The sequence below is a fragment of the Botryllus schlosseri genome, chromosome 10 (genome assembly GCF_051294905.1).
Source record: "Botryllus schlosseri isolate E-star chromosome 10, Bs_hap1, whole genome shotgun sequence".
NCBI lineage: Eukaryota > Metazoa > Chordata > Ascidiacea > Stolidobranchia > Styelidae > Botryllus > Botryllus schlosseri.
In genome coordinates, this window is record NC_137245.1 from 14810665 (window position 1) to 14838106 (window position 27442).

The 27442-nt window shown below is 42.5% G+C and overlaps 4 protein-coding genes and 2 long non-coding RNA genes across 6 annotated transcripts; 4 read left to right on the plus strand and 2 right to left on the minus strand.

Moving 5' to 3' along the window:
- Positions 1 to 911: 911 nt before the first annotated feature.
- On the minus strand, positions 912 to 4723 carry LOC145448815 (uncharacterized). Its single transcript, XM_080327263.1, has 2 exons — positions 4063 to 4723; positions 912 to 4003 (listed from the first exon to the last, which is right to left on the minus strand). Exons 1-2 carry the CDS (start codon positions 4721 to 4723, stop codon positions 912 to 914), a joined length of 3753 nt encoding a protein of 1250 aa, XP_080183389.1.
- A 2547-nt stretch (positions 4724 to 7270) lies between these two features.
- Positions 7271 to 14134, plus strand: LOC145448545 (uncharacterized). The gene is made up of 3 exons (XR_013917949.1): positions 7271 to 8001; positions 10521 to 10695; positions 13759 to 14134. It is a non-coding gene; the product is annotated as an uncharacterized LOC145448545 (long non-coding RNA).
- Positions 14135 to 14697: 563 nt separating this feature from the next.
- LOC145448816 (uncharacterized) lies at positions 14698 to 15579 on the plus strand. The gene is made up of 2 exons (XM_080327265.1): positions 14698 to 15199; positions 15395 to 15579. The coding sequence occupies exons 1-2, from the start codon at positions 14698 to 14700 to the stop codon at positions 15577 to 15579; spliced, it is 687 nt and encodes a 228-aa protein (XP_080183391.1).
- A 2979-nt stretch (positions 15580 to 18558) lies between these two features.
- On the minus strand, positions 18559 to 19671 carry LOC145448062 (uncharacterized). The gene is made up of 3 exons (XR_013917787.1): positions 19531 to 19671; positions 19376 to 19471; positions 18559 to 18698 (listed from the first exon to the last, which is right to left on the minus strand). It is a non-coding gene; the product is annotated as an uncharacterized LOC145448062 (long non-coding RNA).
- Positions 19672 to 22632: 2961 nt separating this feature from the next.
- On the plus strand, positions 22633 to 23866 carry LOC145448803 (uncharacterized). Its single transcript, XM_080327254.1, has 2 exons — positions 22633 to 22923; positions 23113 to 23866. The coding sequence occupies exons 1-2, from the start codon at positions 22662 to 22664 to the stop codon at positions 23634 to 23636; spliced, it is 786 nt and encodes a 261-aa protein (XP_080183380.1). The 5' UTR covers positions 22633 to 22661; the 3' UTR covers positions 23637 to 23866.
- Positions 23867 to 24122: 256 nt separating this feature from the next.
- On the plus strand, positions 24123 to 26867 carry LOC145448817 (uncharacterized). The gene has a single exon (XM_080327266.1). It carries the CDS (start codon positions 24123 to 24125, stop codon positions 26865 to 26867), a length of 2745 nt encoding a protein of 914 aa, XP_080183392.1.
- Positions 26868 to 27442: the final 575 nt, after the last annotated feature.

The following is a 27442-nucleotide window of genomic DNA, read 5'->3' on the forward strand; positions in this document are numbered from 1 at the left end:
TTTTTGACCATCCACAAGGGGGGCGCATGTCCAAAAAGGTTGAGAACCGCTGGTCTATACCATATAAGACACTATGATGTAACAATAATATTTTGTCCTTGGAAGGTAATTGCCGTATTATTTTTGCATATGTCGACAATGGTGTTGCTATGTTTTCATCACGACGTCACGGATGTCTAAGTTGTGACGTCACAGCTGTTCGACATTGTTATATTGCTCATTGGGAATCACGATTGAAACTAACGGGAAAAGATGGCTCCTTTGACTTAGAAGGTTGCTGTTAGCGCGCGCGTGCGGCATTGCATTGTTTCGTGAATCCGTTGTGTATTTTCAATTTAATTGTCGCGTCGTCTGATCATCATCATTATTAGTCTCGTTTTCGTTCCCTATATATTCAATGCTGGATAACGTTTCGTTGGTTACTTTGCTGAACAGACGGTTGGAAGATTTTTGGGATAAAGCATCGTTGTAAATCCTTCTTTGTGCCTACTTTATACCTTATATTTCTGCGTACTGCGTGCTGCCATTTGTGCTGTTTACGTTCTACTAAGCGTTAATTTGGATTAAAAGGTTGTTTGATTTACACCGGCCTTACATTCTACCGTCGAGATTAGACAGGCTTCTGCGCCTTAGTCGCCACACGCTCATTTCGTGTGCCGCGCAGAAACAATTTACAACGACTGCAATTAACGTTTGCTTCTGTAGATAGTAATTGTATTAACAGAATCAGTACAGGCAAACTTAGTCCGACCCACCACCGCCGCCGCTCTCACGTTCTCCCCACACCAGTGCCTCTCGCAGGTCCTGGTGCACATACAACGCATGCAAACCACATACCCCCCTGATCTCAAGATCAAAAGCAAACGAAATGAAACAAATCACTAAACAATGCAACAAACTATAATATAATGCTATCCCATATCAAAGTCTGCCAACCAGCCGGGTTGTGCCCTTCTGCGAGATGGTCTTTGTTCTACTTCTGGCATCAATTCTTCACCCAACGGTTCACCTTCCAAAGCCATTGTCGATTCACTAGCATTCTCGTCATCAGTTGAAAATAAGTCAATCAGATGTGGCATTCTGCTCTGGCTTCTTTCCTGATCTGTGCCGCAACCCATTACGCGTCTTATATGTGATATATGACGGTTCGTCCCATTCACTTCAACAACCGAGTCCGATACAATATCCGTCACAGTTCCTTTGTTCCACACAGATGTACACCTGGCATTAGGTGGCTTCACAAAGACACTTTCTCCGATGTTGTATGGGTTTAAATGTTTCTTTCTGGAATTGCGGTCTTTTGCTACTCCCCGCTCTCCATCTGGAAGAGTAGACTCATAACGAAATACCCTCTCAGCTGGTACGACATTCTCAACGTTTGGGGTATTATTATACCAATACACCATTTCACTCACACTACCACCAGTCCTGGCCACCATCCGTTTGATGGTCCTGTGATTTCTTTCAACAATCGAATTTCCGGAATGTTTGTAAGCACAGCTGAATACATGGCCTATTTTCCAATTCCCCAAAAATTGTGACATTTTGTGACTTTTAAAGCAACTACCATTGTCACTCAAAATTTCGTCGACAGCCCCACGCTCCAGCAACACTTGGCCTAGATGCTGGATGACTTGTTCGGTAGATTCGGTTGTTATCTTCCTCCATATCGCAAATCGACTTGGACCACAATCAATCATACTCAAGTAAGGCTGCCCACCAACGTATGTAATGTCTAATGCCAGCCTACTCCATACTTTATCCACCGACAACTGCCCGTGTTCCCACTTGACTGGATGAGGATCAATTTGGCGACATATGTTACAATTGTCAACCACCTGTTTGACCATTTCCCGGCTTACTTCCCGCCCCAAGCAGCGTTCTGCTACATACAATGTTCTATCTGTTCCCAGGTGATGCTTTTCGTGGATTCTCTTGACACGATCTTCCACCGCTTGACTTTGCGTGGCGACTCCCACACAAATCTTTGGGTGCCAGCTCCGTGGTACCCGTGTCAAAGCATCAGCTATGTTTTTTGCAGAGGGAACCAGACGAATACTGACTTTCATATCATATTCTTCAATCAACTGTGCCATCAATCCCAGCCTTCTTCTAACAATCATTTCACTTAAGCCATGCACTCTTGGCCGGTTCAAATCCTCCAAAATTGATCTCACCCAATTGTAGACACTTGCGGAATCAGTGATAATCTCTACTTTCCTTACTTTCCATTTTAGCGCTAGATTCAGTCCCTTCACCACAGCCTCCAATTCTGCGACGTTGATGTGAGCACCGTCATCCTGCTTTCTCATCCAGGCCGCATCTTCCACTACATGGCCATCCACCATTAGACAACACCCAATTGCTAGGTTACTCGCATCACACCAAAGTTGCACCCTTCCTCCAGCAGGAGCTTGCCAAATTCCCCCCACCGGATCTTTCTCTTTCACCCTTGCAAGGATTTCGCCAGCTAGTTGTAACACATGAAGTGGTACTGTTTCGTCCCATGCCACTTCATTAGCAAGGCGCTTTACGTAGCTGCAAGCAATCCTCAGCCAGCCTGCCACAGGGTAGTGACCTATAAGTTTACCGAACATAGAAAAGAGCTGCCTCTTTGACCATTCTTTAGCTGGCTCTGGCAGGATTCCATCTCTGGCCCATTCATACGACCCCGCAGCCGTCGCAGTGACTCTCAGTCCTAATACCCGTGTATCGTTCAATGGCACAGGCTCCTTTGCTCTTAGTCCATACCGTAATAAGTGCCTCCTCACCGTTTCCACATCCACAATACTGGCATCAACAAATATATCATCGATATAATGATCTGTTCCACGCTTTATCTCTTGTCTCTGCGACAACACCACCGACAGGATCTTTGACATTACTTTTGGCGCAACATTGAGGCCAAATCCCATACGCGTCATGACGTATTTCTTCTCGCCATGCTGCACGATTTGAAATGTGTGCAAGCGCTCTGAAACGTGAATTTGTAGATATGCTTTTTGCAGATCTAACATATACGCATGTGTGCCTTTCTTCCGCCATTCTCTCAGTTTTTCCTGGCACACCACAACATCTGCACCGGGATGACTCATCACATGCCTATTCATCTCGCGGTAATCCATAACTGGCCGCACCTTTCTTGATTTGTTCGGTTGTTTTACTGCCATCAGAGGGATCAGACCCTTTTGACGTCCATGAACGCCTGGGTTGTATTCTTCCAACCAGCCATTTTGAATCCATTGATTCACTTCATGATGGAACTCTTCTTGGCACTCAGGTGGAATCGCGTAACCTGGACAGCGGTTTGACAAGGTTGGTTCTTCATTCGTCCATTTCCACTCTACAACCCACTTTGAACCATCAAAAATAGCGTTAAAATCTTTATCATCGATTACCAGCTTTTCCACTTCTTCTTCAATCAACTTCTCATCTTCTTCTTCTTCCCTCAACTTCTCGACTTCTTCTTCAATCAACTTCACATCTTCTTCTTCACCCAACTTCTCGACTTCTTCTACTTCAATCGGCTTCTCAACTTCTTCTTCACTCAACTTCTCATTTTCTTCCTGACAACTCACTCCCACAGCAACATATGTGGGAAGTGCACCAAACCGTACTCGAAGATCTGGACCAACAAACACCCCATCCATCCTCTCGATCACATCCGTCCCCAGAATCACCTTTGCATTACAAACCAGACGAGTTGCTATTAAAACTTCCATACAGAGGTCAACTTCGTCAATTTCCAGTTTGACTGTCGCGTCACCATGACAAAATGTTAATTCGCCATTCAACATTTCCACAACTAGCTTTGGTCCCCTCACTGGCACGCCCAATTGCTTACACACGTCTTCTCGCACCACTGATCTCTGGCAACCACTATCAACGAGAGCTTCTACAGATATTCCAAATATTTTTACAGAAATGATTGGCAGCACCTTTTTCCTCACTGTCGGTGGCTGGGGAACCCATCCGATGCTGACCGTTCCCCATTGCCGTTTCCCTGATTGATTGGCCATGTAGCACTGTTCTTGCAGAACCGAGCTATATGACCAGGGTTACCACATTCAAAACACTTTATTGGCGGCAGCCCACGGCCATAACTCCGTCTCCCAATATCCCTATTTGGGCACTCGCGTGCTATATGTCCATCTTTCCCACAAGAGAAGCACTCAAAAGTCTTTCTTTTGTATGTGCCAGCTGCACAGAGCATGCCAACGGGCACTGGGGTGGACATGATCATTCTAGCTCGTACCACCAATTCACCAATTTCCAGTTTCTCAATTTCAGCAAGAGACTTTAGCTGGCATGCCACATCGATCGGCAGCCCAGTCACAAAAGCGCACTTTACTATCGGTTCAGAAGCAGCAGGGTCCATACCCACAAGAGTAACCAGTCTCTGGAGGTCAGCTACGAAAACATCAACACTCTCACGTTCTTGAAGAGTCCTGCGCCGAAACTGGCAGTAGGCATCGTAACAATTGACGCCAAATGCTGCCAAGAGAGCAGTCTTTACTTTACTGTACTCCTTTTTATCCTCATCACTTAATTGCCTATATACTGAGAACGCCGCAGTGTCCAACAATAGAGGAACATATTCTTCTGGCTTGTTACCTCGCAGTTTCATAACGGTCTCAAATTTATCCAGCCACACAGCCACATCCCCCGAAGTAGCGAAGTCCACATACATAGGCATAATGTCCGTTATCCTCACCGTCGACATATTGCCGCGATAGCTTGTAGATAGTAATTGTATTAACAGAATCAGTACAGGCAAACTTAGTCCGACCCACCACCGCCGCCGCTCTCACGTTCTCCCCACACCAGTGCCTCTCGCAGGTCCTGGTGCACATACAACGCATGCAAACCACAGCTTCATATTAGAAGCAAGACAAAGTAATCCTCTCCGTACTATTCAACGGAGATTTGGTTCGTTTCATCGTCAGAGTACTTTCGATTGCACCAATTTAGCAATCACCATTAACTGCCTTGATCTTTGAAGACAAACGATTAGTATAAGAATGCCGCTGCAACACTCTCCGACCGACGAGAAAGTTCGATTAGCTCCTTTGTTCAAGACTGTCGCCAAGATGACCGTTGAAGAGATGCGTATAGAACTTGCTGCTCTCGAATTGCCAACCACTGGGAACAAGGCCGTGCTATCGGAAAGACTGAAGAAAGCTCGTGAGTGTAAGCCCGACAATTTGGAGACATCTAGAACGCAACCGCCAGATTCACCGGTGCTAGATCAATCCGCGGCTTCTCCCGATCCATTTTCACTTCAGACCGAGAAGCCGAACGACATTATGGTGATGTTTACACTGATGAAACAACATCAAGAAGCCGCCGAGAAAAGATTCCTTCTTCAGATTGAAGCGATGCGTCAGGAGGCGAAAGAAGAGAGACACAATTTAACTCAATTCTTCACCGACGTACGCATCAAGGAGGCAGAGAAATCTAATTCTAGCGGGGACTCCAATCTGCCCAGAGTCATTGGTAAGCGATTTAAGCGAATGAATAAAGATCTTCTGGAACTATTGCAGGCACTCGAACTCAAGTACACGACCAAGCAAACACTCGATATCCCGTGGAGTTACTGATATGTCCACAATTGTTCCCACTCGTCCCACCTCCCACCCTCAGTTACGGAGGACTTGCTCAGTATGCCCAAGATTGGACGTCAATTTATGTAACTCCAGGTGACTACCAGAGGAAGTGAATTTTAGAATGCTCCTGTACCAGTCACCAATGACCATTCCAGTGGATGTCATAATGGTATTATGCCTGGATGCCACCTACACAGGTGTTCGTCAGAATGTCCCTACTTGGGAATCGTTTCTATGAATTCAAGTGTGCATTGTGCAATCATTGCAAAATAGTTTTCTGAATACACTCATGAATGTCATGATACATTTCACCATTTGTAATCTATCGGAGTGAATACGAGAATGTTGATTGATGATATGGCGATGACTTTCTATCGCGCGGAACTTCAGAAGCCCGGCTATCGATGATCGCGGTCGCACATATGTAGCCTACGATGTAGAGACATACAGCTATTTTATTGTGACATTACTGGATCGAAATGTCCACATCAAGGCAAAATACATTATTTCGAATATACCGTATACCCAATGCATGTGAAATCTTCCGACATGAAAACTTGACAACCGTAATAACGGCATGGTGATGACTATTCCAATCACGGAACTATACTCAGTCTGCCCGGCTATTATCGATAATTAAGGCCGCACTGCTCAAGAGGCCAGCGATAATGGATATGAGGCATTCCGATACCTGTCGAATCTCGAGTGTCGAGCCGAGCACGCCTGTTGCTTGAAATTCATTCAACCATAAAACCAAATGACTCCGTTCTTCTGTCTGGCGAGCATTCGCGCGTGATTCGATTTGAATTTGAAAGAACAGGTTTGTAGTAATGGCGGAGTGACGGATTTATCACAGGAATGGTTTAGTTTAGAATAGGATACTTAACGGCGTGGATGGATTGTGCCTGCAATTGATTATTATTGATATTGTCGCTGTCATGAGTACTGGAAAGGCAGATATCACGGAAGCTTGGTATTTGAGTGCTATATTTATTGAACAGCAACAGCCTCGGTCATCATTAACTGCGATAACCGTAATGAATTTCACTATGATTCTAGTGGCACGTCTGCGGCTGCGCCGCGGTTTATCATGTACGAACGAAACTAATCGACCCGCTGCTAATCGTAAACTTATGCAGTACTTGTAATACTATATAGTATAGCGATGAGCATGATCATGATAATATTTAATTATAATGTAATCATTGAAGTTCGATTTGCAGCACAGTGGGTTTCATGTTGTTGTAATATCCAACTTACTGTTTGATGTGTACGGTATATACTATGAAAAGTTTGACATGAATTTCCAAAGACTGCAAGATCCATGCAGCAAACCAGATGCAGCATCGATGAATGTATTATAGCCAGTGGTTAGGTTTATAATTATAGCTATATAATTTGAAAGTGTATTATAGGATGTTCCTTTACAGAATGTGAGATTGCTGAATTTGTGGCTGAAAACTATAGTTGCGCCTATGATAATGAATAGTAGCATCCCATTGACCGGCATGTAGGCTATATTATCGTATTTGTTGTAATTTTGTGTTGTGCCCACAACAACATTAAAACAATTGATACTAGGCGAGGCTTTCGGTGAACATGTCAAAATGTATGGCTTTATTATTAGTTTAATGTTGGGGTATTCCAGGAACAATCATTATAGTTAATCCAACTTTAACCTCAGGCTAATTTAATGACACCCAAACGCTAAACCAATTATAAACTACATGGATTTTAACATGTTCATGGGGAAGACGGGTTGTCGCAATGTCGGCAATGTTGCCGTGCAACATACTTAAAATGCTTACTTATAACTTGCAATATAACGATAACTTATAATTTATATACATGTAACTTAGCTATACGATATCTTGAAATCCCTGGTAAGAAATAGTAGTCGCATTTAGCTCATTGGATATCTTGCACGTTCCTCGTCATATATTATGAAAGTTTGAAATTGGTGAAAATAGATAATTATTCCATTTGAATTTTCACTTCTTCTTGGACCTTGAGTTGACATTGATCTTTAGATATTTCGCCCATTACCTTCCAATAAGTAGGCCTATATTGCACAGAGACATTGTGCCAACATTCACAAAATATATTAACATTGCCTACATTACAGCGACATTCACAAAGTAGATGGGCCCTAGGGAAGACTGATTGCTTTGCTGATAGTCATGTTGTCGTGAATAAGAAAGCACACTATTGACCCTTATTATCAATGGATTCTTCATGCGGATGAGGCTGGGGCATACCTGGGTCTGCGTATACAACATTGCTTCATTTTTAGCAGGAGTCTAAATATGGAACAGGCAATGTTATATAGTACTTTTCAACTTTGGAGCAACGCATCGCAGTCGTGCATTGTCCATGGATTAAGAAGTTGAATCATGTAAGTTGGAGTGATGATTTATGATTGTTCATGTTCATTGATCAGCGATTTGTTAGCCTGAAAAAAGTGTCATAAATGATGCGCAAATAGACTCTGTGTCGGTGGTTCCCGATCAGGATTTTGCCAGTGGTGCTCAAAATTGCTGCATGATATTTTGATATTATATTGATGTTCGTTGAATCCAAGTGTGCCATAATTCACAGTGACGCTGATCTGGTATGCATGATTTCTATAGATATCTCAGGTTGGCCGCATCACTTCTGTTCTGATTAGTAGGGCTTGGCAAAATCGAGCACCTGAGTGAAGAGTGATTGATTCTGAATTTGGTGTTAAGTGTCAAGTATTCGATAACCACTCATCATGTTATACTCATAACAGTATGAGTATTATGGAAGGTTGAAAATGTATCTTTTATGTTTTCACTAAGAACATACAATGATGCCATGCAAGTTTTACATCAGACTAAATTACAGATAATTTGGTGTATTTTCGACCGATACCTATTTCATTGCACTTTGTGACTATGCATTGGGTTAATCATGACTTCACAGATATGTCATTTCCACTAAAGTGAATAGCTTTAGGTATCGTATGTCGGATGTATAAAATGTTCTATTAGGCGTACGGAGCTGTATAATGCTGACGAAGAGTGCAGAACGTCAAGGATCAGATCGCACATGGTGAATTCGGTGTATCCCAAGATTAGGGTTGGAGGGGCTTAGGTTTAGGCCGAGTTCACCGAAGGCCGAGTTTACCGTAGGCTGAGTTCAATGGGCCGAATTAACCATGGCCCGAGTTCACTGGTAATCGAATTAATACTCGATTTAGATTCGAGTACTCAATTTCTCATGTGCCCAGCCCTACTGATTAGTGCAGAGGTCTCAAACTCAAATGTGCTCGCGGGCCAATTTCCTAGTTCTGATGACGCCGCGGGCCGCAGCATCAATAATAGGGATATTCAATGTATAATTTCTAAGTAGGCCTTATTTGACGGGACCTTGCAGACAGGCAATCCACAAACATCGTGAAAATGTAATTTGCTATTCTATACTATTCACGCTTGACACGGAAAAAATCACATTTTGAAATAATTTAATAAAATTGTTTTTGTGCCGGGCATAATTTTTTCCAATTAATGAGTGATAGACATCATGCGAGAGGATGTATCGTAAAACTGTCGGGTTATAATATTGCAGCTAGTGAACCTTTGACGTGCCACAATTCTATGTAAAATATTTTAAAATCTACTGAAGATTGATCTGATATCAGAGCATTTGAGCGGTGTAGCCTAATCCTGGTTTTGATATAGTCGTGATGAGTAGATCTAGCGGCTATTGTTACTGTCATTGCCCAAGTCAAATTAAATTAGCGTTTGATTTTGCCTTCGATTTATTGGGACATATCAATAACAACTTGAATAAAATCATTATTGAGCCATAGTAATATCATTGCTTCTTAACCTTTTTATCGATCGTACCGCTTGTGCTCGTACCGCTATCGCTCGTCCATTTTCAACACAATTTCTGGTGGTATCTATATTAGACTATTTTCCAGTTAATTAAATTGGCCAAAAATATTCCACAGCATATAGGCCTAATTCCACAATGCAACTCGTACACCCTGATATGGCGCTTCGTACCGCGATGGGGTCTACAGACCCTGGTTAAGAACCCCTGGAATAGAAATGTCCAATCGGTGAAGAATTCATTGGTGTTACAGCTGTAGAAGATACTACTATACCTTACTCGCCACCGATAATAACATGGATAAAGAGAACAAACAACACCCAGCATGTAACCAACTATACGTCACGGAGGTCACAGAATACCAATAGTTGCCATACTGATCTGATTAGATAGCTATACAGGCCTACTCAATGCAACGCAAGCTACGACCTTTTGATATATTACTATTCTGTATTCTCCATGGCAGTTTCATTAATTGTTGCTTCCGTATGATTACCAAGTCACCGTTCCGAGTCGCAATTCCTTCTCTGATTTTAACGTTTGACCCGACTCAACTCGAGTCATTTCTATTTAATCATCCAGTCAATCCGAAATTGAGTAATTTTATGAGAAGGTCGCACCAAACCGAATCACAATTTTGAGTCACGAATCATCAACGGGTCGTGTTTTATCATCATAAACTACAAATGTGACGTAATAGCTGATCTTCAACCGCATGGTAGCTTTTAAAAGTGATGCTATGGTGAAGTATGTTGAGATTTCAGTGATTTTTGTATTAGTTTTAGCGTGAACTTCAAGTTCTTATATTTAAACAGATATATGGCTCGTGCATATATTGTTGAATACTTGAAATTCCAAAACGTCGTCGCGGGCCGCACAAAATGCTCTGCGGGCCGCGTGTTTGAGACCTCTGGATTAGCGAGTATAATGTGCGAATCGCCAAGCTTGTACACCAATTTGATTTTGTTTTTTGAACAGGATGTTATGGATACCTGGCTTGAGTTCTTGACAAATGCCTTCACTAAACCTATTCTAATCATTCAAATTTTCTAGATCGACAATGTCTTCAATTGATTTCAACAACGTCAAGCAGGCTGTACAAAGAATGCCTTCTAGACTGGGGCCGACATCGTTTGGAAGAACTACTGCCACCTAGAACAAGCTTTGCTTTTACTCTACAAAATTAGTGCTGCGCCATGCTCGGGAAAAACTCAGAAAGTAATCGAAGGTAAAAACGTTGAACACACTATATGGAAACCAGAGGTGGTCAAAGTAATCATCCTTTGTACTGAAGTTGAAGTAATGTCATGAATTTATACACACGTAGATGTAACAAGTTATAAGGTGTGTCAAATCTATTTGAAATGGAAGTCGAGAATGAAGTTCTGAAATATGCTCTAGTAATTACATTTAAAAAGTAGATTTGGTCGATGTGTTGCATACGATCAGAGGTGGTCAAAGTAGTCACCGTCGCTACTCAAGTAGAAGTAGAAGTAGCACCGGAATTTCTACTCTAGTAGGAGTAGGAATGGTGGTTCACAAGTAAGTAAGTTGGTATTCTACGTTCATTTTTGCCTACAAAACTGCAAACTGTCAAGTAGAAGTAGTCTAAAATCACAACTACTTAAAAAGTAGTGTGAGTAGGCAAAATCTACTTCAAGTACTTCAAAAAGTAAAAGTACTTCGTTACTGACCACCTCTGCATACGATTGCCCGACATATGAGCATGCGACACAATGGAAAACAACAGTTAAGCATGGAACACTTTAGCATGCGTCACTTCAGTATGTGACTTCATAACCCCAAAACTAACCCTAACCCGAAACATAACACTGAAATTAACCGTTATATATCCCGACCCCAAGCCCTACCCTAACCCAAGCTTAAATTCAACCCTAACCCGTAATTTACCTCGCATGGTCATGCGTCGCATGCCCGTATGTCCACAGACCGTTGCATACTCAATAGTTGGTGGGGTGATCAAAGTAATCATTGTTTGCACTTGAGTAGAAGTAGTAGCAACGCTGTTAACATCTACTCCAGTATAATTAGCGATTCACAAGGCCTGTAAAAATCACTTCAAAAAGAAACAGGAAAGTTCTGAAAAGTAGGCCTACACAAGTATCAAGTACACAAGTTTCAAAAACTATATTTATTGGAGGTATTACATACTTTTAGCGCGTTGTTATTAGGGCTGGGCAAAATCGAGTACCCGGGTGATTCGATGCTGAATCGAATATTTAGCTTCGATTCAATTATCTCATTATGACATCACAACAGTACGAATGATGACAAGTTGTATGCAACTTCAAAGACAAAATTTCCAGTTCTACATCCCATCGAAGATTGTTTGGTCAATTTTGGATCATACCTAGCTCATTGCACTTTGTGACAACACATGTGTCATTTACACGAACGTGCGTAGCTATGTCCTACATGTTTCGTATTCTGCGATTCGACCAATCACCGTTTCAAGGCCTCACAGTGATATAGAATCGAAATTCGGTTTCTCGGTAAAGTATTATATAGTTTCGAATACTGAAAATATATAATACGTAACTGAGAATTAGAATTTCGATTCTATATTCGTACTCGAAACTTACTTTCACTTACTCGACTCGAATCATTGGAATTAATACTCAATTCAGATTCAAGTACTAGAATCATTGTGGCCAGTCCTAGTTATTGTAGGTGGTCACTTCCAAACAAAGATGGTCGGAGTGGTCACTGGTCAGTACTTGAGTATCAATAACTATTTACAAGACATCAAACTACCTTTCAAGTATAAGTAGAAAGTGAAGTTCGGAAAAGTAGGCTACTGGGGTGAGTAGTTTCAAAAAGTGGATACAGGTCGAAATGTCGAGGCTTATTACATGTAGTCGTAGCAGGGTTGTAATGACTCGAGTCATGACTGAGGACTTGACTTGAGTCATTTTCGCAAAATTCGGAAATGACTTGACTCAACTCGAGTCATCTGTATATTGACTCGACTTGGACTCGAGTCATTGCGCATGACTCGAACCAAGTCATATGACTCGAGAGACCAACATTTCATTGCAATTTCGAAGTATAGTAAAGTGACCACACTATTGGGAATTCGTCTATTGCTACTTGTATTCGAAAACGCGACCAGAAACTGCTAAAAGTGAGGAAAATTAGTATGCTATATTTTGAATGAGAACCATTCCATATCACCAAACACAGTTATATAAAGAGGGTTAACAAGGCTTTAACTGGAAACTGAGCGGTCAACACAGTGACTTGGACTCGGACTTGACTCGGTGGTGAATTGAAAATGACTCGAATTGCCTCGAGTCAAAACTATAAAATTGAGATTGACTTGTGACTTGGTTACAACCCTGAGTCGTAGGTGCATGCTTCTGAACAGAGATGGTCAAAAACGTAGTTGTTTTCAGCACTCAAGTAGAAGTAATTGTTGTGTCATCAATGGAGTAGAAGTAGTAGTAAGGCCACTGTGTATTTCCACTCTGCTACAAGCAGTGATTTACAAGTCTTGTCCAAACTAATTTATGTGAAAGTATAATTTCTGAAAAGTACTCAAGTATGTACTTTAGATGTTTCCAGGGCTGTAGCCAAGTCACAAGTCAATCTCACTTATATAGTTTTGACTCGAGTCAAGTCGAGTCATTTTCAATTCACCACCGAGTCAAGTCCAAATCAGCGAGTATAGGGTCGAGTTCGAGTCATGGTGGTATGACTCAAGTTCAACCATTTCGTTGACTGTTGACAGTTTCCAGTTAAATTCTTGTTTAATCCACTTTTTATAACTCTGTTCGGTGATATCAACGGTTCGCATTTATAATATAGGCTACTGATTTTTCTCACCTTTAACAGTTTCTGGTCGCATTTTCAAGTACCGCTACCCTTAGACGAAATACCAATAGTGTGGTCTTGGCCGTCCGAGTCTCGATTCATATGACTTGTCCGAGTCATTACATAGATTGACTCGAGTCGAGTCATTTCCGAATTTTGAGAAAAAGACTCGAGTCACCAGAAATCGCAACTCGACTCATTGCAATTACAGCCCTGGGTGTTACCACAAATTGATTTGATTGGCTGACGCATACTCTGTATCGCTAGTTCAGAAGCTCTCCACACTCAAATAGCATCGTCATAAATTTTCACTCAAGTACAAATAGAAGTAGCGATTTACAAGACATATTACAATTAATGCAAGTGGAAATATATAGTGAAGCTCTGATACATATTTCATGTGCTATGAAGAGTGTATCTACATACAATTTGCTGACATTGTTTTTATGTGCTACAGGCAAAACAAGGACTGAGAAGAAACATGTTGTTGCAACCAAAGTTTATTGCCAAAGACGAATACGCGCTCGCGCTCTTAACATGATGCGGTACAGCCGATGCATCGTTTTACGTCTTGCAATGGTAGTTCCTACTTATGATTGCTTATGTCTGTTTTTAATTGTCTTAACGGTTGTCCTTTGTCAAATTTCTTTGACACGTTTCTTTCAAATTTCTCGTATGCACCTCAATTGGAATGTTTGTCATGACTAGTTAGTTAAAACTAGCTGATATTTCCAAAATTCATGTGACACATTTATTTCATATATTTATAATTTTGTGATCGAATTTTCACTTAATCCTTAACTTTGTTAAATTAAATAATAAGAGTTCTTTAATTAATGTTTCAAATGAAATTTGCAATTGTCGTTTTCCAGTAACCCAATATAAACAGTTTGTGAGCTTATATGATGTTGGATTCCATGTAGTTGGGATTCCATGTAGTGGGAGCAGGTATCGAAGTGGAGGAGGTAATCATAGAGATCATCAAGTATTCCACAGGGAGTCCTGAGGACTTGAACAGGGGCGAATAACACGTCCGCAGTACGTGGACTGGCGTCCATAGGGAGTGGCGTTACGTCCACAGGGAGTGACGTTACGTCCACAGGGAGTGGCGTCAAGTCCACAGTACGTCAGGCGCGTCCATAGGGAACCATGTGACGTCCAGGATAGGTCAGCCGCGTCCATGAGGAGTCGCTTCATGTCCACAACACGTCATTGCGGATGTACTCAGAGGGCAGACAGGACGTCCCTAGTCGACAAACTCACTCCAGGGAGGTGACGGCCGTAAGTTACCGGACGTCCTGCCGGCAATTCCACCGGAAGTCAACTGGACATCGAGTGTTTGCTGGGGACTTCCAACTCGGTCGAAGAAATTGAAGTGTACGTGAAATCGGTCGAGATGTCCATGACGGATTTGAAATCCTACGTAGATGGTAAAATTGATCTATTGGAAGATGGCGACTTGAAGACCGATATTATTAACGGTTTGAAAGATGCTACTCAAGTCTATTTAACCAACATTCCTCAAGCTAGGTCAAAGCTATCGAAATTGCAAGCGATTGACGAAGCTGACAGGACAGCTGGAAGTCTACCAATCGGTGTGAATCCGCCTTCATTTTATGGCGACATACTTTCTTTCCCGTCTTTCTGGGAGGCGTTTGAACCACTTGTTCATAACAACCAATCGGTCAGTAAATTTTACAAAATGACTTATTTGAAGGCTGCTATGAAGGGATCGGCGTCTGGTGTTCTGAACGGCTTTCCGTCTAATGCGACTAATTATGAGCCGGCGATTGCTGCGGTACTGCAACGATTCGGCAGGACGCAAGCAATTGTTCGCAGTCACATTAAAGATCTGCTTGAAGGGAACCGGGTAGATTTCGAACTCGACAAAGTGCGAGGTATGCTAGACCGGGCTAATGGAAAGAGGTCAATACTGACTCAAAATAATATCACCTGGGATCAAATGTTCACTCAGATATTGGAATCGCAGCTACCTCAGAAATTACTCGAGCGTTGGATGCGTAAAATCAGCCCATTGATAGAGTCCAACGAAATAGCTTCGTCCGATCTAATGTTTGAGTTCATTGCAACAGAATTGGCGACTATGGACACTCTGAAGAGGTCTAGCTCCAAGCAATCGGAGAAGCAACCGAAGACGAAGCAGCAGACCTCCAAAACCGATAAGTATTGTTCCGCTCAGTCTTTGGTGACTCAATCGATGTCGTCTCTCTGCGCATATTGCAGCAAGTCTCATCCGTTACTGGATTGTACACTGTAAAAATTATTCTTGTTAATAAACAAGAAAAAACATGCTAGACTCGATTACTAGCTTACAGGCTTTATCTAGTAACTCATTACAAGCTTACAAGCTAACTCAATACAAGCCCATAGCTTGTAACTCTCTCTTTTTCTCTCTCACATTATACCTAAATCTTGCACCTGTACTAACAGTACCTATAACCAGAAAGACCCAATGCAGTCGGTGGCCATGATTGTTCGCAAATGTATAGCAAAAAGCTCATTTATTTACAGCCAATTAACTGCAGCAGATCAGCAGGCAATATACAGGCTCAAGCACAGATGGACAATAAACAGCAGCACTAGAAAAAGCAATTGTGTAAAAACAAAATTCCCATGACTTGGCCTGCAGCAGAACCAGCACGCTAACTCGAATATTCAGGCAAGAAGCAATAATATTAAAAATGTGTAAAGGCAAGCTCATGAGCGTCACAACTGAATTTATTCAACAATAGTGCAGCTTGAAGACACCATACTGAAGATGAATTGTTTGACAAGAACTCATGTAGTTTTGAAAGTAAATTATTTGGTCCAGTACAAACCTATTCCATAACTATTCATACTTTGCAGCATCAAAATTGTCAAGTAATGAAGTATGCCGAAAACATAATCACTCAAGGCAAAATCTACTTTAGCACCCCAAAAAGCAAAACTACTTCATAACTTACCAATTTGTATATCAATGATCAATTGAATTTCAAAACTGCACATCAATTTTTATCACCCATTGAAGCGACTGCAGACGGCATACGCAGCCCTTTCATTCTTGCAATGCGGATGGACAAGAAATGTAGAGTATTATTCATACCGCTCGCGAACTGGATATTGAATACCCAATGCAGTGACACAAAGCTAAAGCATATGAGAAATCCACCACGTCATTTATCACTAGCCGGCGAAGTGCACCGTCCACTTGGTCTCTTGAGTGTCAAGATCTGAATTATCCTGAAAAAAGACCACACAACTGTATACTGAAAGGCAAGGAGAGTATGAAATTATATAGCCTATAATACTACCAGAGAAATAATGGCTGATGTATTAGGTCAAAATGATAACTATGACAGCAATTATACCAGAGGTGGCGAACCTTTTCGGTCAAAGGGACACACGAGATTTAGGAACGATTACGCGGGCCACTTGAATGTTGATGACCTTTTTTTAGTCGTCCGATAGGAGCGTACCGAATTAGGTAACGTTGAAAACAATACTTACATTAGTACGCTTTAATTTTGATACAATTATGTCATGAAAACTATGTGTGCAAAGTGCAACTGTGCATTCATGTCCTGGCTGCGCTAGGCGTGAAACTTTTTCAAAGATAACAAATGAATTCGATCAATAAATATGTTACTTGCATATATTGGGGTTGCCTTTGTATAGGACAGGATAATTCAGCGTTTAGACATAGCAATATCGAAGGTTTCGGTGAACATGCCTCTATCATTTTGTGCGAAGTTTCATCGCCGACGATCTAGCTGCGAGCACACAAGCGAAGTCGCATGTTGAACGACACGATTCTGCAAATTACGCATATTTATAATTTTCAGGAGGGCTCTAATACTAAATGCAAGAAATTGAGTGACAATAAATCATACAAAGTGCCAAGAAAAACTTCAAGTCAAATAAATCTGCTGTGAAATATTCTACTTCAAGGCCATATAATAAGATCTGCGATAAATGTGGCTGTACCCTAACTATGCCAATGCGTCAGAACTGATCATTTGAGTCATTATCAAATTTCAAGTCAGACTAATGAAATTTTGGTTGGCCTTGCAATTTTACCTGATGTTGCAACTAATTTCGAGAATTACCTCGCAGGCAACACAAAACCTTCTCGCGGGCCGCGGGTTGGCCGCCACTGACTTATACTGACATATCTAGCTGTAAGCCTATTATCAGCGCAGTAAAGTAAACTTTATAGTATTGCTGTGTCGATATGTACTTGGTACGAACCTGGTTTATAACCAAGAATTTGCCATAGGATTCGTTGCAGGTATACCGACCTTCCAATTATCTGCAGAATCTGAAAGTACACAAATTCTTATGAATTGATGGTATCATTGGATTGAATATTCTGACATCGCAACTTCAGTTGTTTTGGTACAAGACATACAATTTACATTGTACAGCTTGTATATTGATAATCTTTCTCCACTTCTCTGTAGTACCCCGTTCGCCAATGAATTGTTCGATGCTTGGCCAGAATGATATTATTCCCCACAATAGTGGAACAAAAGTCCCAATCACACAGCGGATGCTGGGATCTGATCATTGTGTTTCGAGACGCAAATGGAGCAGCGGACGCAGATAATATACGGATGAGTTTTAGCCTATGATTTACCAGGGCCGTAACTACCACACCCAAACCCCTATTTTGGGGAGCAAGATTATTTCGTTGGTCGTTTGTTGGAACTTGAAAATTTTTGTTGGGCCTGGCGCGATTTCATGTCCCGGGAAGTCTATATCATCAGAGATAGAAGAATGCGCATATTTTAGAGGAATAGGCATATCGGCGCTGTCGATTACCACGCATTGATCAGGATTATGACTCTAAATAACAGGTGGGCCACAGCACATTTTCAAACTGGAAAATGGGCCACGGCCAAGAAAGGGCTGAGAACCCCTGATCTAGACCATTGTTAATCAGCTTCATTCCCTCCAATAGCTGAAACCTTATCAGTTATCGTCAAGCAGAAAACTAACCTATGATATCGCTTCTTGCCCGATTTGCATGTTGCAGGCTTCTGTCAAACCGACGCCTTTTGAAAGGGGCTTTCATTGCTTTCATCAGCGTTTCTTTGGCTGGGCTAGATGAACTTGATTCCGATAATATGAATGATTTATGTTCAGCCCCGCTTTCGTCATTGTTCGAAGATTCTCCGACCTGAAATTTTATATTGATGATATGAATCAGTGGTTCCCGACCGATGTGCCACAAAAAAAGTAATTTCATACTTCGTTAGCAAGAAGACCAGAAGCTCCTGGCTACTTGCATCGTGGGCTGCTCGTAAATCAGTTATGTAGAGGGCTCCAGATCAATCATGATTGATGAAGCATCAACGCGTCGTTCTGAATTTCGCAGACCACTGCACGTATCTCCTGCAATTACAATGTCACTTATGAGACAAAATTCTGGATCACAAAGGAAGCGCTAGCTACAAACAAGGCTACTGGGCGGAGGAGATAAATTTAAAATGGTATATAATAATCGAAAGTAACTGTCGCACTGATTCCGAAAAATCTAAATATTGATTGACTTCTCCCTTCTCAAAGTATTCGGCGATAAGATAACGTTGCGCAACACGCCTACATTTTAACGCCGGAACTAGAAAGCTATACTTATACTATAATCAAGAATATGAACACTGACGGTTGCCAGTGAACTCGGCACATGGTGAATTCGGCCCCACAAACTTTACGCAATCTGTTTCTGTGATCTAATCACGCAGTGACTGCGTGATCTACGCATGCCCTGACGTACAACATTGACAAATCACTCGATGATAATGTTAGTAGTTTAATCATTCATATTAATATAGTTGTTAATACAATTTATTACAAAATTTCCCGAGGGCCGAATTCACCGAGGGCCGAGCTCAACAAGTGCTGAGTTCGCGGGGCCGAATTCACCAAGCACCGAGTTCACTGCTAATCACACTGACAGCTATGGCGTTGTTTATAATTTGAATTTGTGAATGTCACGTACAGATTATGTAGGAATATATTTGGAAACACTGCTATACACCGTCATACAGTCGGTGGCAAAAAATCCTTACCATTCGTCTGCGCTTCAGTTAATGATACATCCACATTACTGGTGCAATTTCAATTACGAACACCAGCACCAAGCAAATCTGTCACTTTCGAAGTCTCTGCAAGACAAAAATATCAGTAATCTTATATAGCGCGTATAACCACAACACTAAATTACCTGAATTTTTCTGTTCACTAAATTCCAACATATCGCCACTGCGTAGTTCAACTTCACAATCAAATTCGGCCCAGCCAAAATCTTTGTCATAGTTCTCAATGTTGGCATTGTCAGGGAATTTGTGTAATACAGCAGTTTCACTTCTGATTTTGATACAGAGTTTACTCTAAACACTTTTGAACGGTCACCATAGGCCACCTTCAACTTCAACTGTGCTTGAACGTTAGCCATAGAAACCAAGACTATTTCAATAACCTGAAATACATCAAATCACAAAGATTGATCAATTATTTACCAACACAAAAGAAACGTGCACCACCGCAAAACTGGTCGGATCGCCATTCGCGCCGAGATGATCAGCTATAATATTGTAAAATCCAAATCCTGTTCCGAATTCGAGATTCTAATCCAAGTCCAAATCAGAAAAAAGTAGGCATTTGATCCAAATAACACATTGGAATGTAAAGTTATGAGTCACTTCAAGTCCATTTCTACATATATTCATCTTAAAGTTAAGCTAAAATCGATATTCATTGTTCTTGAATCAGATAAAAATCATTAATTGCGATTCTTTCAAATCGAAATCCAAATCCTTCCTCGTCTAGTTCTCGCGCCTTTTTGCTAAATCGCTCAACCGAAACGCTCAGTGATATATTTGTACAAACAGAATGCGGGAGTTCATATTGAAATATAATGAACATAAAGATGATAATGAAAAATAACAACATTGTAATCGCACCGTATTGTGTGTCTTGTGCATTTTCCTATCGCCAGATATGATGCCTGGGTCAGTGTTGCCAACTCCGGATGGAAGAAAATCGCTAAAACTGGTGTCAAAAATCGCTAGATAGCGCTAAATATTGAGAAAAAAGCGCTAAAAAATAGTGCTAAATCTGCAAAAGGTGCTAAAGGTGTTAAATTGAACCATTATATCGATATATTCTTCTCAGCTATATTTTACTCGTCTGGGGCCAAAGTCACTTATCATATTTATAGTTCATAATACGTAATAGTCATATCTAAGCGGGACAAAACGGCAGTGAGTTTCGATAAAGCAGATCGCTTTGCGCAACGATCGCTATACCGTGAACACTGACCAGGTTTGCAGGCATAACCGCTCACTATATCAGCGTGCCTTACTCGATGCGTCCGTGAATACGTGATGCGATGTACCGTGGTTATGCGCTTGACTTCTTCTCTAAACTGTGTTGGAGTTGGCCTACTTGAACACGACATGCGACTTGACACACGTGGACACGACATGCGACTTGACCCGTCACAACACGACGTTGAAACGGTTTGTTTTCCACTATAAGTAGAAACCTTAAGAAAATAATCCGAGGACCAACCCGGTGTATGAAATGTAATTAATCTGGCCAACGAATGACCAGACATTGGAGCGACCTCAAAACAGTCCCCAAAGTCTGGAAATCGGCATTGATAAGAACAATCGCTAGACGAAATTGGTCATTGTTATGTTCATTGTGTTGCGACGGTGCCATTGTTGGAGCAATAATGCCAGTTTTCAGACTTTGAGGGCTGTTTCGGGGTGCATGGTTCCATTGTCAGGACAAGATTTTATTTTGTATTTTCGAAATCACTGCGACACTATCTTTCGATTATGGCCATTGGCCAATTATATTAAATTAAAGCGTTCAAGTCGCCAGTTTTAGCACTGCCAACTATGCTACTTTTAGATTACTCAGCAAGAAGAGACACTGTTTGCCAATGCGTAACCGCCAGGAGTTGCGTATCTACTACTATCTATCGGCAGGTAGTAATCTATAATTATACATCATCGGAGTCCGCACTCTGGTGACCGGTATAGCCAATGCAGTTGTCAGCCAGAACTGATCTTTAGTGGTTATTTTCGGTAAAAAAGCGCTAAATAATCGCTAAATACTTCTTCAAAAATCGCTAGATTTATCGCTAGGCGCTAGATCCATATTTTTTGGCGCTAAACCGGATGAAAAATCGCTAGATCTAGCGCGAAAATCGCTAAATTGGCAACACTGGCCTGGGTGTGTTTGAACAGCGTTTCAACTCACACATCATATCTAGGGGCTTGTCAGGGGTGTGTTCGAACTGTGTTAACACTCGGACATCATGTCCGAGGCATGACTGGAGTAAGTTCGGACTGCGTTGTCTATCGAACTTCATGTTAGGGATGTGTTCGGACTGCGTGATGACACTTGAGCATCATCCTTGGGACATATTTAGGGCATGTCTGGGGTGTGTTCGGCCTGTATTGACACTCGGACATTATGTCTGAGGCATGTATGGAGATAACACGTTGTCAATCACGCATCATGTCAGGGTGTATTCGGACCGTGGTTGACACTCGAACATCATGTCCGGGACATGTCAGCGCATGTCGGGTGGGGGCGGGGGGGGTGTTCGAACTTCGTTGACACTCAGACATCATAGCTGATGCATCAATAGGTTCAGACCGTGTTGGCTATCGAACATCATGTTGGGGATGTGTCCGTGCTGCGTTATGACACTTGAACATCATGTCTGGGACATGTCTAGGGCATGTCTGGGGTGTGTTGGGCCTGTATTGACGCTCGGACATCATGTCTGAAGCATGTCTGGAGAAAGGTTCGGACTTCGTTGCCAATCAAACATCATGTCAGAGGTGTGAGTTCGAACTGTGTTGACACTCTAACAGGATGTCTGGGACATGTCTGGGGTGCGTTCGAACTGCGTTGACACTCGGACATCATGTCCGAGGCATGTCTGGAGTGGGTTCGAACTGCGTTGTCGAACGCACATCATATCTGGGACATGTCTGGGGCATGTCGGGGGATGTATGCGGACTGTGTTGACACTCGGACATCGTGTCTGGGTATGTCCGGGGTGTGTTATCGTGTCTGGCATGGCATCGTGTCTGTCACGAGTCTTGAGTGAGTTCGGACTGCTGCGTTTGTTAATTCTTCTTGCACAAAATAAAAACAATTTACAAGCACAATATACAAGCACCGTCCTATGACAGCTTGTTATGTGCTTGCATTTTGCAGTTACAAGCTGCCTCGAGCTTGCATCGAGCCTTTACAAGCTCGTTACAAGCAATTTTACAAGAATAATTTTTACAGTGTAGAGAATTTCTGAAATTAACCCCTGCTCAACGAATGTCTCGTTTATTAACGAATCCCGGAAAGGTGTGTTTCAGGTGTCTCGCATCGCAGGGTGAGTCTGGACATCCTAAGCAGTTCTATCAGTGCAAAGCCCGGTGCGAGGTCGAAGGATGTGGGAAGGCTCATCACCGACTACTGCACGTCACGGAATCGTCGAATGCGAAAACAATGGTATCCACTGCCAGGCGATCAGCAGCGTCGGACTCCGAAATTGATACCTTGCTTCCCACCGCACTCGCGCAAATCTCAAACCAGGGTAAGACTAGGCGTGTTCGCATAGCTTTTGATTCGTTGTCTGAGAAGTCTTTCGTCACCCGGAACGTCGCTGATTACTTGCAGCTACCGGCTATTCGAAAGCAACGAATGAATATTAGTGGATTTGGCGGTAGTTCAACCTCTAGTTCAATGGATCTAGTCACATTCAATCTGGAACCATTACATTCAGAACCGAGAGGCTGTATTGAAGTTCAAGCGTTCGTACAAGACGGTGTTATTTGCACGCCCTTAGATAACATCACTTTACGTTGCGATCAGGTGAAACACCTTGATGGATTGCCGCTGGCTGACCCTCTCCCAAGGGACGACGGTACGGTAGATATACTATTAGGAGGACGTTATTATTTCTCACTGATGCAAGGATCGGTTGTTAGTCCTGAAATCCCCGAATCTGGACCATTTGCAATTGAAACTATTTTCGGTTGGGTATTGGCTGGACCATGTAGTCGTAATTCCTTAGTTAATCGTTCTTCTAATTGTTTGCTTACCAGAAGCTCGTCAAAAGTACAGCGCTCTGAATTGGATCCTTGGCAACTGTTGGACAACAAACTCGAACGAATTTGGAAGCAAGACTGCATTGGGCTTACAGATAAGGATTTGGTTCATACTTCCGACGAGGTTGACGCGATTGCACAATTCAATGACTCAGTGTCGTTCGATGGGGATAAGTATTGCGTGTCGTTACCATTTTAACGCGACGCAATAGAGTTGCAGCCCAATTTCGCGCAGGCATATTCTCGTTTGCTAACAACAGAAAAGGTTCTAAGGAAAAACCCTGATAAATTGACTAAATACGATCAGGCGATCATGGACTACGTGGACAATGGTTTTGCTCGAAAATTGTCGCAAGCGGAATTGGATAAAATTAGTACGATTCCTCATTACTATGTCCCGCATCATCCGGTTTTTCGTGAAGCGAGTTGTTCCACGATTGCGAATTGTTTTCGACGCAAGCGCTAAAAATGGCTGTGGGTATTCGCTAAATGATTGCGTTTTGAAGGGCCCAAATTTGTTACCCGACATAGGAGCTGTGCTACTACGATTTCGCACTCATAAAATTGCTTTGAGCGGTGACATCGGAAAATGTTTTGCCAAACTGCTATTAATCCGGATCATCAGCGTTTCCAATTATATGTTTGGCGAAATTGCGAATCGCGTAGAGCGCCAGACGTCTACGTTATGGAGAGAGTAATGCTCGGAGTCTCGTCAAGCCCTTTCCTCGCTATTCAAACAATCCACCATCATTCTAATACTGCGCCGATTATTGATAAATTTGGTCGCGACTTGGGCGATGAAATCGTTCGCAATATGTACGTCGATGACATTCATGTAGGTGGAAATAGCGTTGAAGAGGTTGTCGGCAAGCAAAAGAAGTTGGTTGAGTTTTTCAAGGACGGTGGATGGTCCTTGGTCAAATTTGCGTCCAATAATCGAGAGGTCATGGATTGCAATCCCGAGGAAGCTCGGTTACCGAATTGCGTTCTCGATCTTGATGATGCCAACAATGGTGAGGCCTCGTCTCTCGGTTTGAAATGGCACACGACGCAGGATGTCATGTATTGTAATGTAAAACCCAAACTGCTTGAGCAGGATAAAATCGTCACAAAACGATCTATTTTGAGTAAGCTCAGTCAAATCTACGACGTGTTTGGATTTTTTTCAGCATTCGTTATCACAGCAAAGATTTTGATGCAAGAATTGTGGAAACGAAAACTCGATTGGAACGATCCGGTTGACGACACACTCGCCAAGAAGTATCGACAATGGACCGACGAGCTGTCGCTTCTAGAGTCCATCAAAATTCCACGGTACCTTTTTTGTCAAATACGTTTTCCAAATTCCATGCAGCTCCATGGTTTTGCTGATGCCTCCGAAAGTGCTTATGGGGCTGTAGTCTACATTAGAGCTGAAGATGACGTAGGCAATATTCAGACCCAGTATTTGATTGCTAAAACGAGAGTGGCCCCATTGAAATCGATATCTGTTGCGCGACTCGAGCTAATGGCAGCCCACTGTCTGGCTAAATTAACTAGATACGTTTTGGATGCGCTGAGTTCTGAAATTTTTATTGATAAAGTCTATTTGTGGCTCGACTCCGAGATAGCTCTGGCATGGATTGCCAAGCCAAGTTCACATTGGAAAACGTTTGTGAGGAACAGAGTTCAGGAAATTCATGATCTCGTATCCCCTCACGCTTGGAGACATTGTCCAGGCATCGAAAATCCAGCAGACTACCATAGCCGCGGCATGGCGCTTAATGAATTGAAGAATTGTTCAACCTATTGGCAAGGACCGGGCTGGCTGAGGTCTGAAGAGTCGGACTGGCCTGTGAAATCGCACCTAGACCAACCGAATCCGCAAGTCGACACAGAAACCGCGACTCCTCGCGTGTTGGTGAACATCACACAGCCGCCAGTTCCCTTTTATGTGGGCCGCTACGGTAACTATTCCAAAATTGTTCGTATTACAGCAAGAGTCTTGCGTTGGCGTCATCGTGACTACATGAAAATGGACCCAGAGTGCACCAATCGATTCGTTGGACCAAATGAGTTCAGGATGGCGGAATACTTCCTTTTACGTCAGATTCAACGCTCAAGATTTAGCAGCGAATTCGAAAATCTCGACAAAGGTAAGAATGTGTCGAATAAATCAAAAATTAAAGACATGGATCCCAGAGTAGACCTCGAAAATAAGCTAATCGTTGCCGGTGATCGGTTGAGTTTACGCGATTTGCCAGAGTTCACGAGTTCTCCGATTATTCTTCCTGCCAAAGAGCCGTTGGTGGATAAACTCATTCTACATGTCCACGAAAGCAACTCTCATTCTCCTCAGGACACAACCATCGCTATTCTTCGTGAGCGTTTCCTTATTATTCATATCAGGAGCGAGGTAAGAAGGGTATTGCGAAATTGCATCGTTTGTCGACATTGGAACACGAAACCACTCCAACAGAAAATGGGCATTCTTCCAAAGGAACGCATTTGCGTTTCTCCAGCATTTTCTGAGGTCGGGTTGGATTTCACGGGGCCAATTTATGTTAAAGTAGGTGACGACGCAATGCAAAAAGCGTATATTTGTTTGTTCACTTGCCCCCACAGTAGAATGATTCATTTGGAATTGACCAACGATATGTCCACGGAGGAATTCATCGGTGCTCTGCAACGAATGATAAACAGGCGTGGCTGGTGTCGAGAAATTATATGCGACAACCAACTGACTTTCAAAAAGGCTGAACGTTTAATTCAGATTTCCACACGCGCGTCCTTCAAAAAGCGGTCAGACAATGAAGCTCTGCAAAAATTCCTTACCGACAACGGGATAACGTGGAAATACATTACCGAACGTGCTCCACACCGCGGTGCCTTCTACGAGAGGATGAACAGATCCATTAAAGAACCTCTCAGAAAGATTCTGGGTAAGGCAAAGTTGAACTTCACTGAGCTCTACACCCTTTTGACAGATATCGAGTGTGCGATGAACCAGCGCCCTGAACCAGCGCCCGTTGACGTATCTCGGTTCCGATCCGAGAAACCCGCAAGCAATCACTCCAGCTCATTTGGCAATTGGTCGGCCACTGCGACATATACCGAATTTTCCGCCCAAAACGAGTGTCAACGTCTCGAAGCGATTTCGCTATCTCCAAACGCTGTTGCGACATTTCTGGGCGAGATGGTCGAGGGAATATCTCCCGACGTTGATCAAAAGAAAGAAATGGGCTTTCGAACATTCTGTCCCAATCGTCGGAGACATTTGTTTAATCGCAGACGACGGATACGCGCGCTCGAATTGGAAGGTCGGCAGAATCGTGCATGCTTTCAAGGGCAAAGACGGCCTCGTGAGAACATTCAAATTGAAAACCGCTCATGGATATCTTACGCGACCTATACAAAAACTCCATTTACTGGAGAAAGATTATTCGGTTGACTGTGGCCAGTCAAAGGGGGGGGGGGGGTGGATGTTAGCGCGCGCGTGCGGCATTGCATTGTTTCGTGAATCCGCTGTGTATTTTCAATTTAATTGTCGCGTCGTCTCATCATTATTAGTCTCGTTTTCGTTCCCTATATATTCAATGCTGGATAACGTTTCGTTGGTTACTTTGCTGAACAGACGGTTGGAAGATTTTTGGGATAAAGCATCGTTGTAAATCCTTCTTTGTGCCTACTTTATACCTTATATTTCTGCGTACTGCGTGCTGCCATTTGTGCTGTTCACGTTCTACTAAGCGTTAATTTGGATTAAAAGGTTGTTTGATTTACACCGGCCTTACCTTCTACCGTCGAGATTAGACAGGCTTCTGCGCCTTAGTCGCCACACGCTCATTTCGTGTGCCGCGCAGAAACAGTTGCTGACCCCTGTCCAGGACTACATCATCATGCAACGTATTTAACGGCCTGCTGTTGTCATCAGAACAGAACATTCATCCGGTTCAAGTGATACACAACCAGCGTGCGATTTTTGTTATCTAAAAAACGTAAGACAGTTTTTGACCTTAAAAATCT

What these genes read in the sequence shown, in the direction of transcription:
- LOC145448815 (XM_080327263.1), bottom strand. Translation starts at nt 4,723, where the DNA reads ATGTCGACGGTGAGGATAACGGACATTATGCCTATGTATGTGGACTTC. An exon ending in AATAAAGTGTTTTGAATGTG is followed by an intron (nt 4,004 to 4,062) that starts GTAACCCTGGTC and finishes CCAATCAATCAG; the next exon opens with GGAAACGGCAATGGGGAACG.
- LOC145448816 (XM_080327265.1), top strand. Translation starts at nt 14,698, where the DNA reads ATGTCCATGACGGATTTGAAATCCTACGTAGATGGTAAAATTGATCTA. An exon ending in CGAACTCGACAAAGTGCGAG is followed by an intron (nt 15,200 to 15,394) that starts GTATGCTAGACC and finishes TCATTGCAACAG; the next exon opens with AATTGGCGACTATGGACACT.
- LOC145448803 (XM_080327254.1), top strand. Translation starts at nt 22,662, where the DNA reads ATGTCTCGTTTATTAACGAATCCCGGAAAGGTGTGTTTCAGGTGTCTC. An exon ending in CGCGCAAATCTCAAACCAGG is followed by an intron (nt 22,924 to 23,112) that starts GTAAGACTAGGC and finishes CATTACATTCAG; the next exon opens with AACCGAGAGGCTGTATTGAA.
- LOC145448817 (XM_080327266.1), top strand. Translation starts at nt 24,123, where the DNA reads ATGGAGAGAGTAATGCTCGGAGTCTCGTCAAGCCCTTTCCTCGCTATT.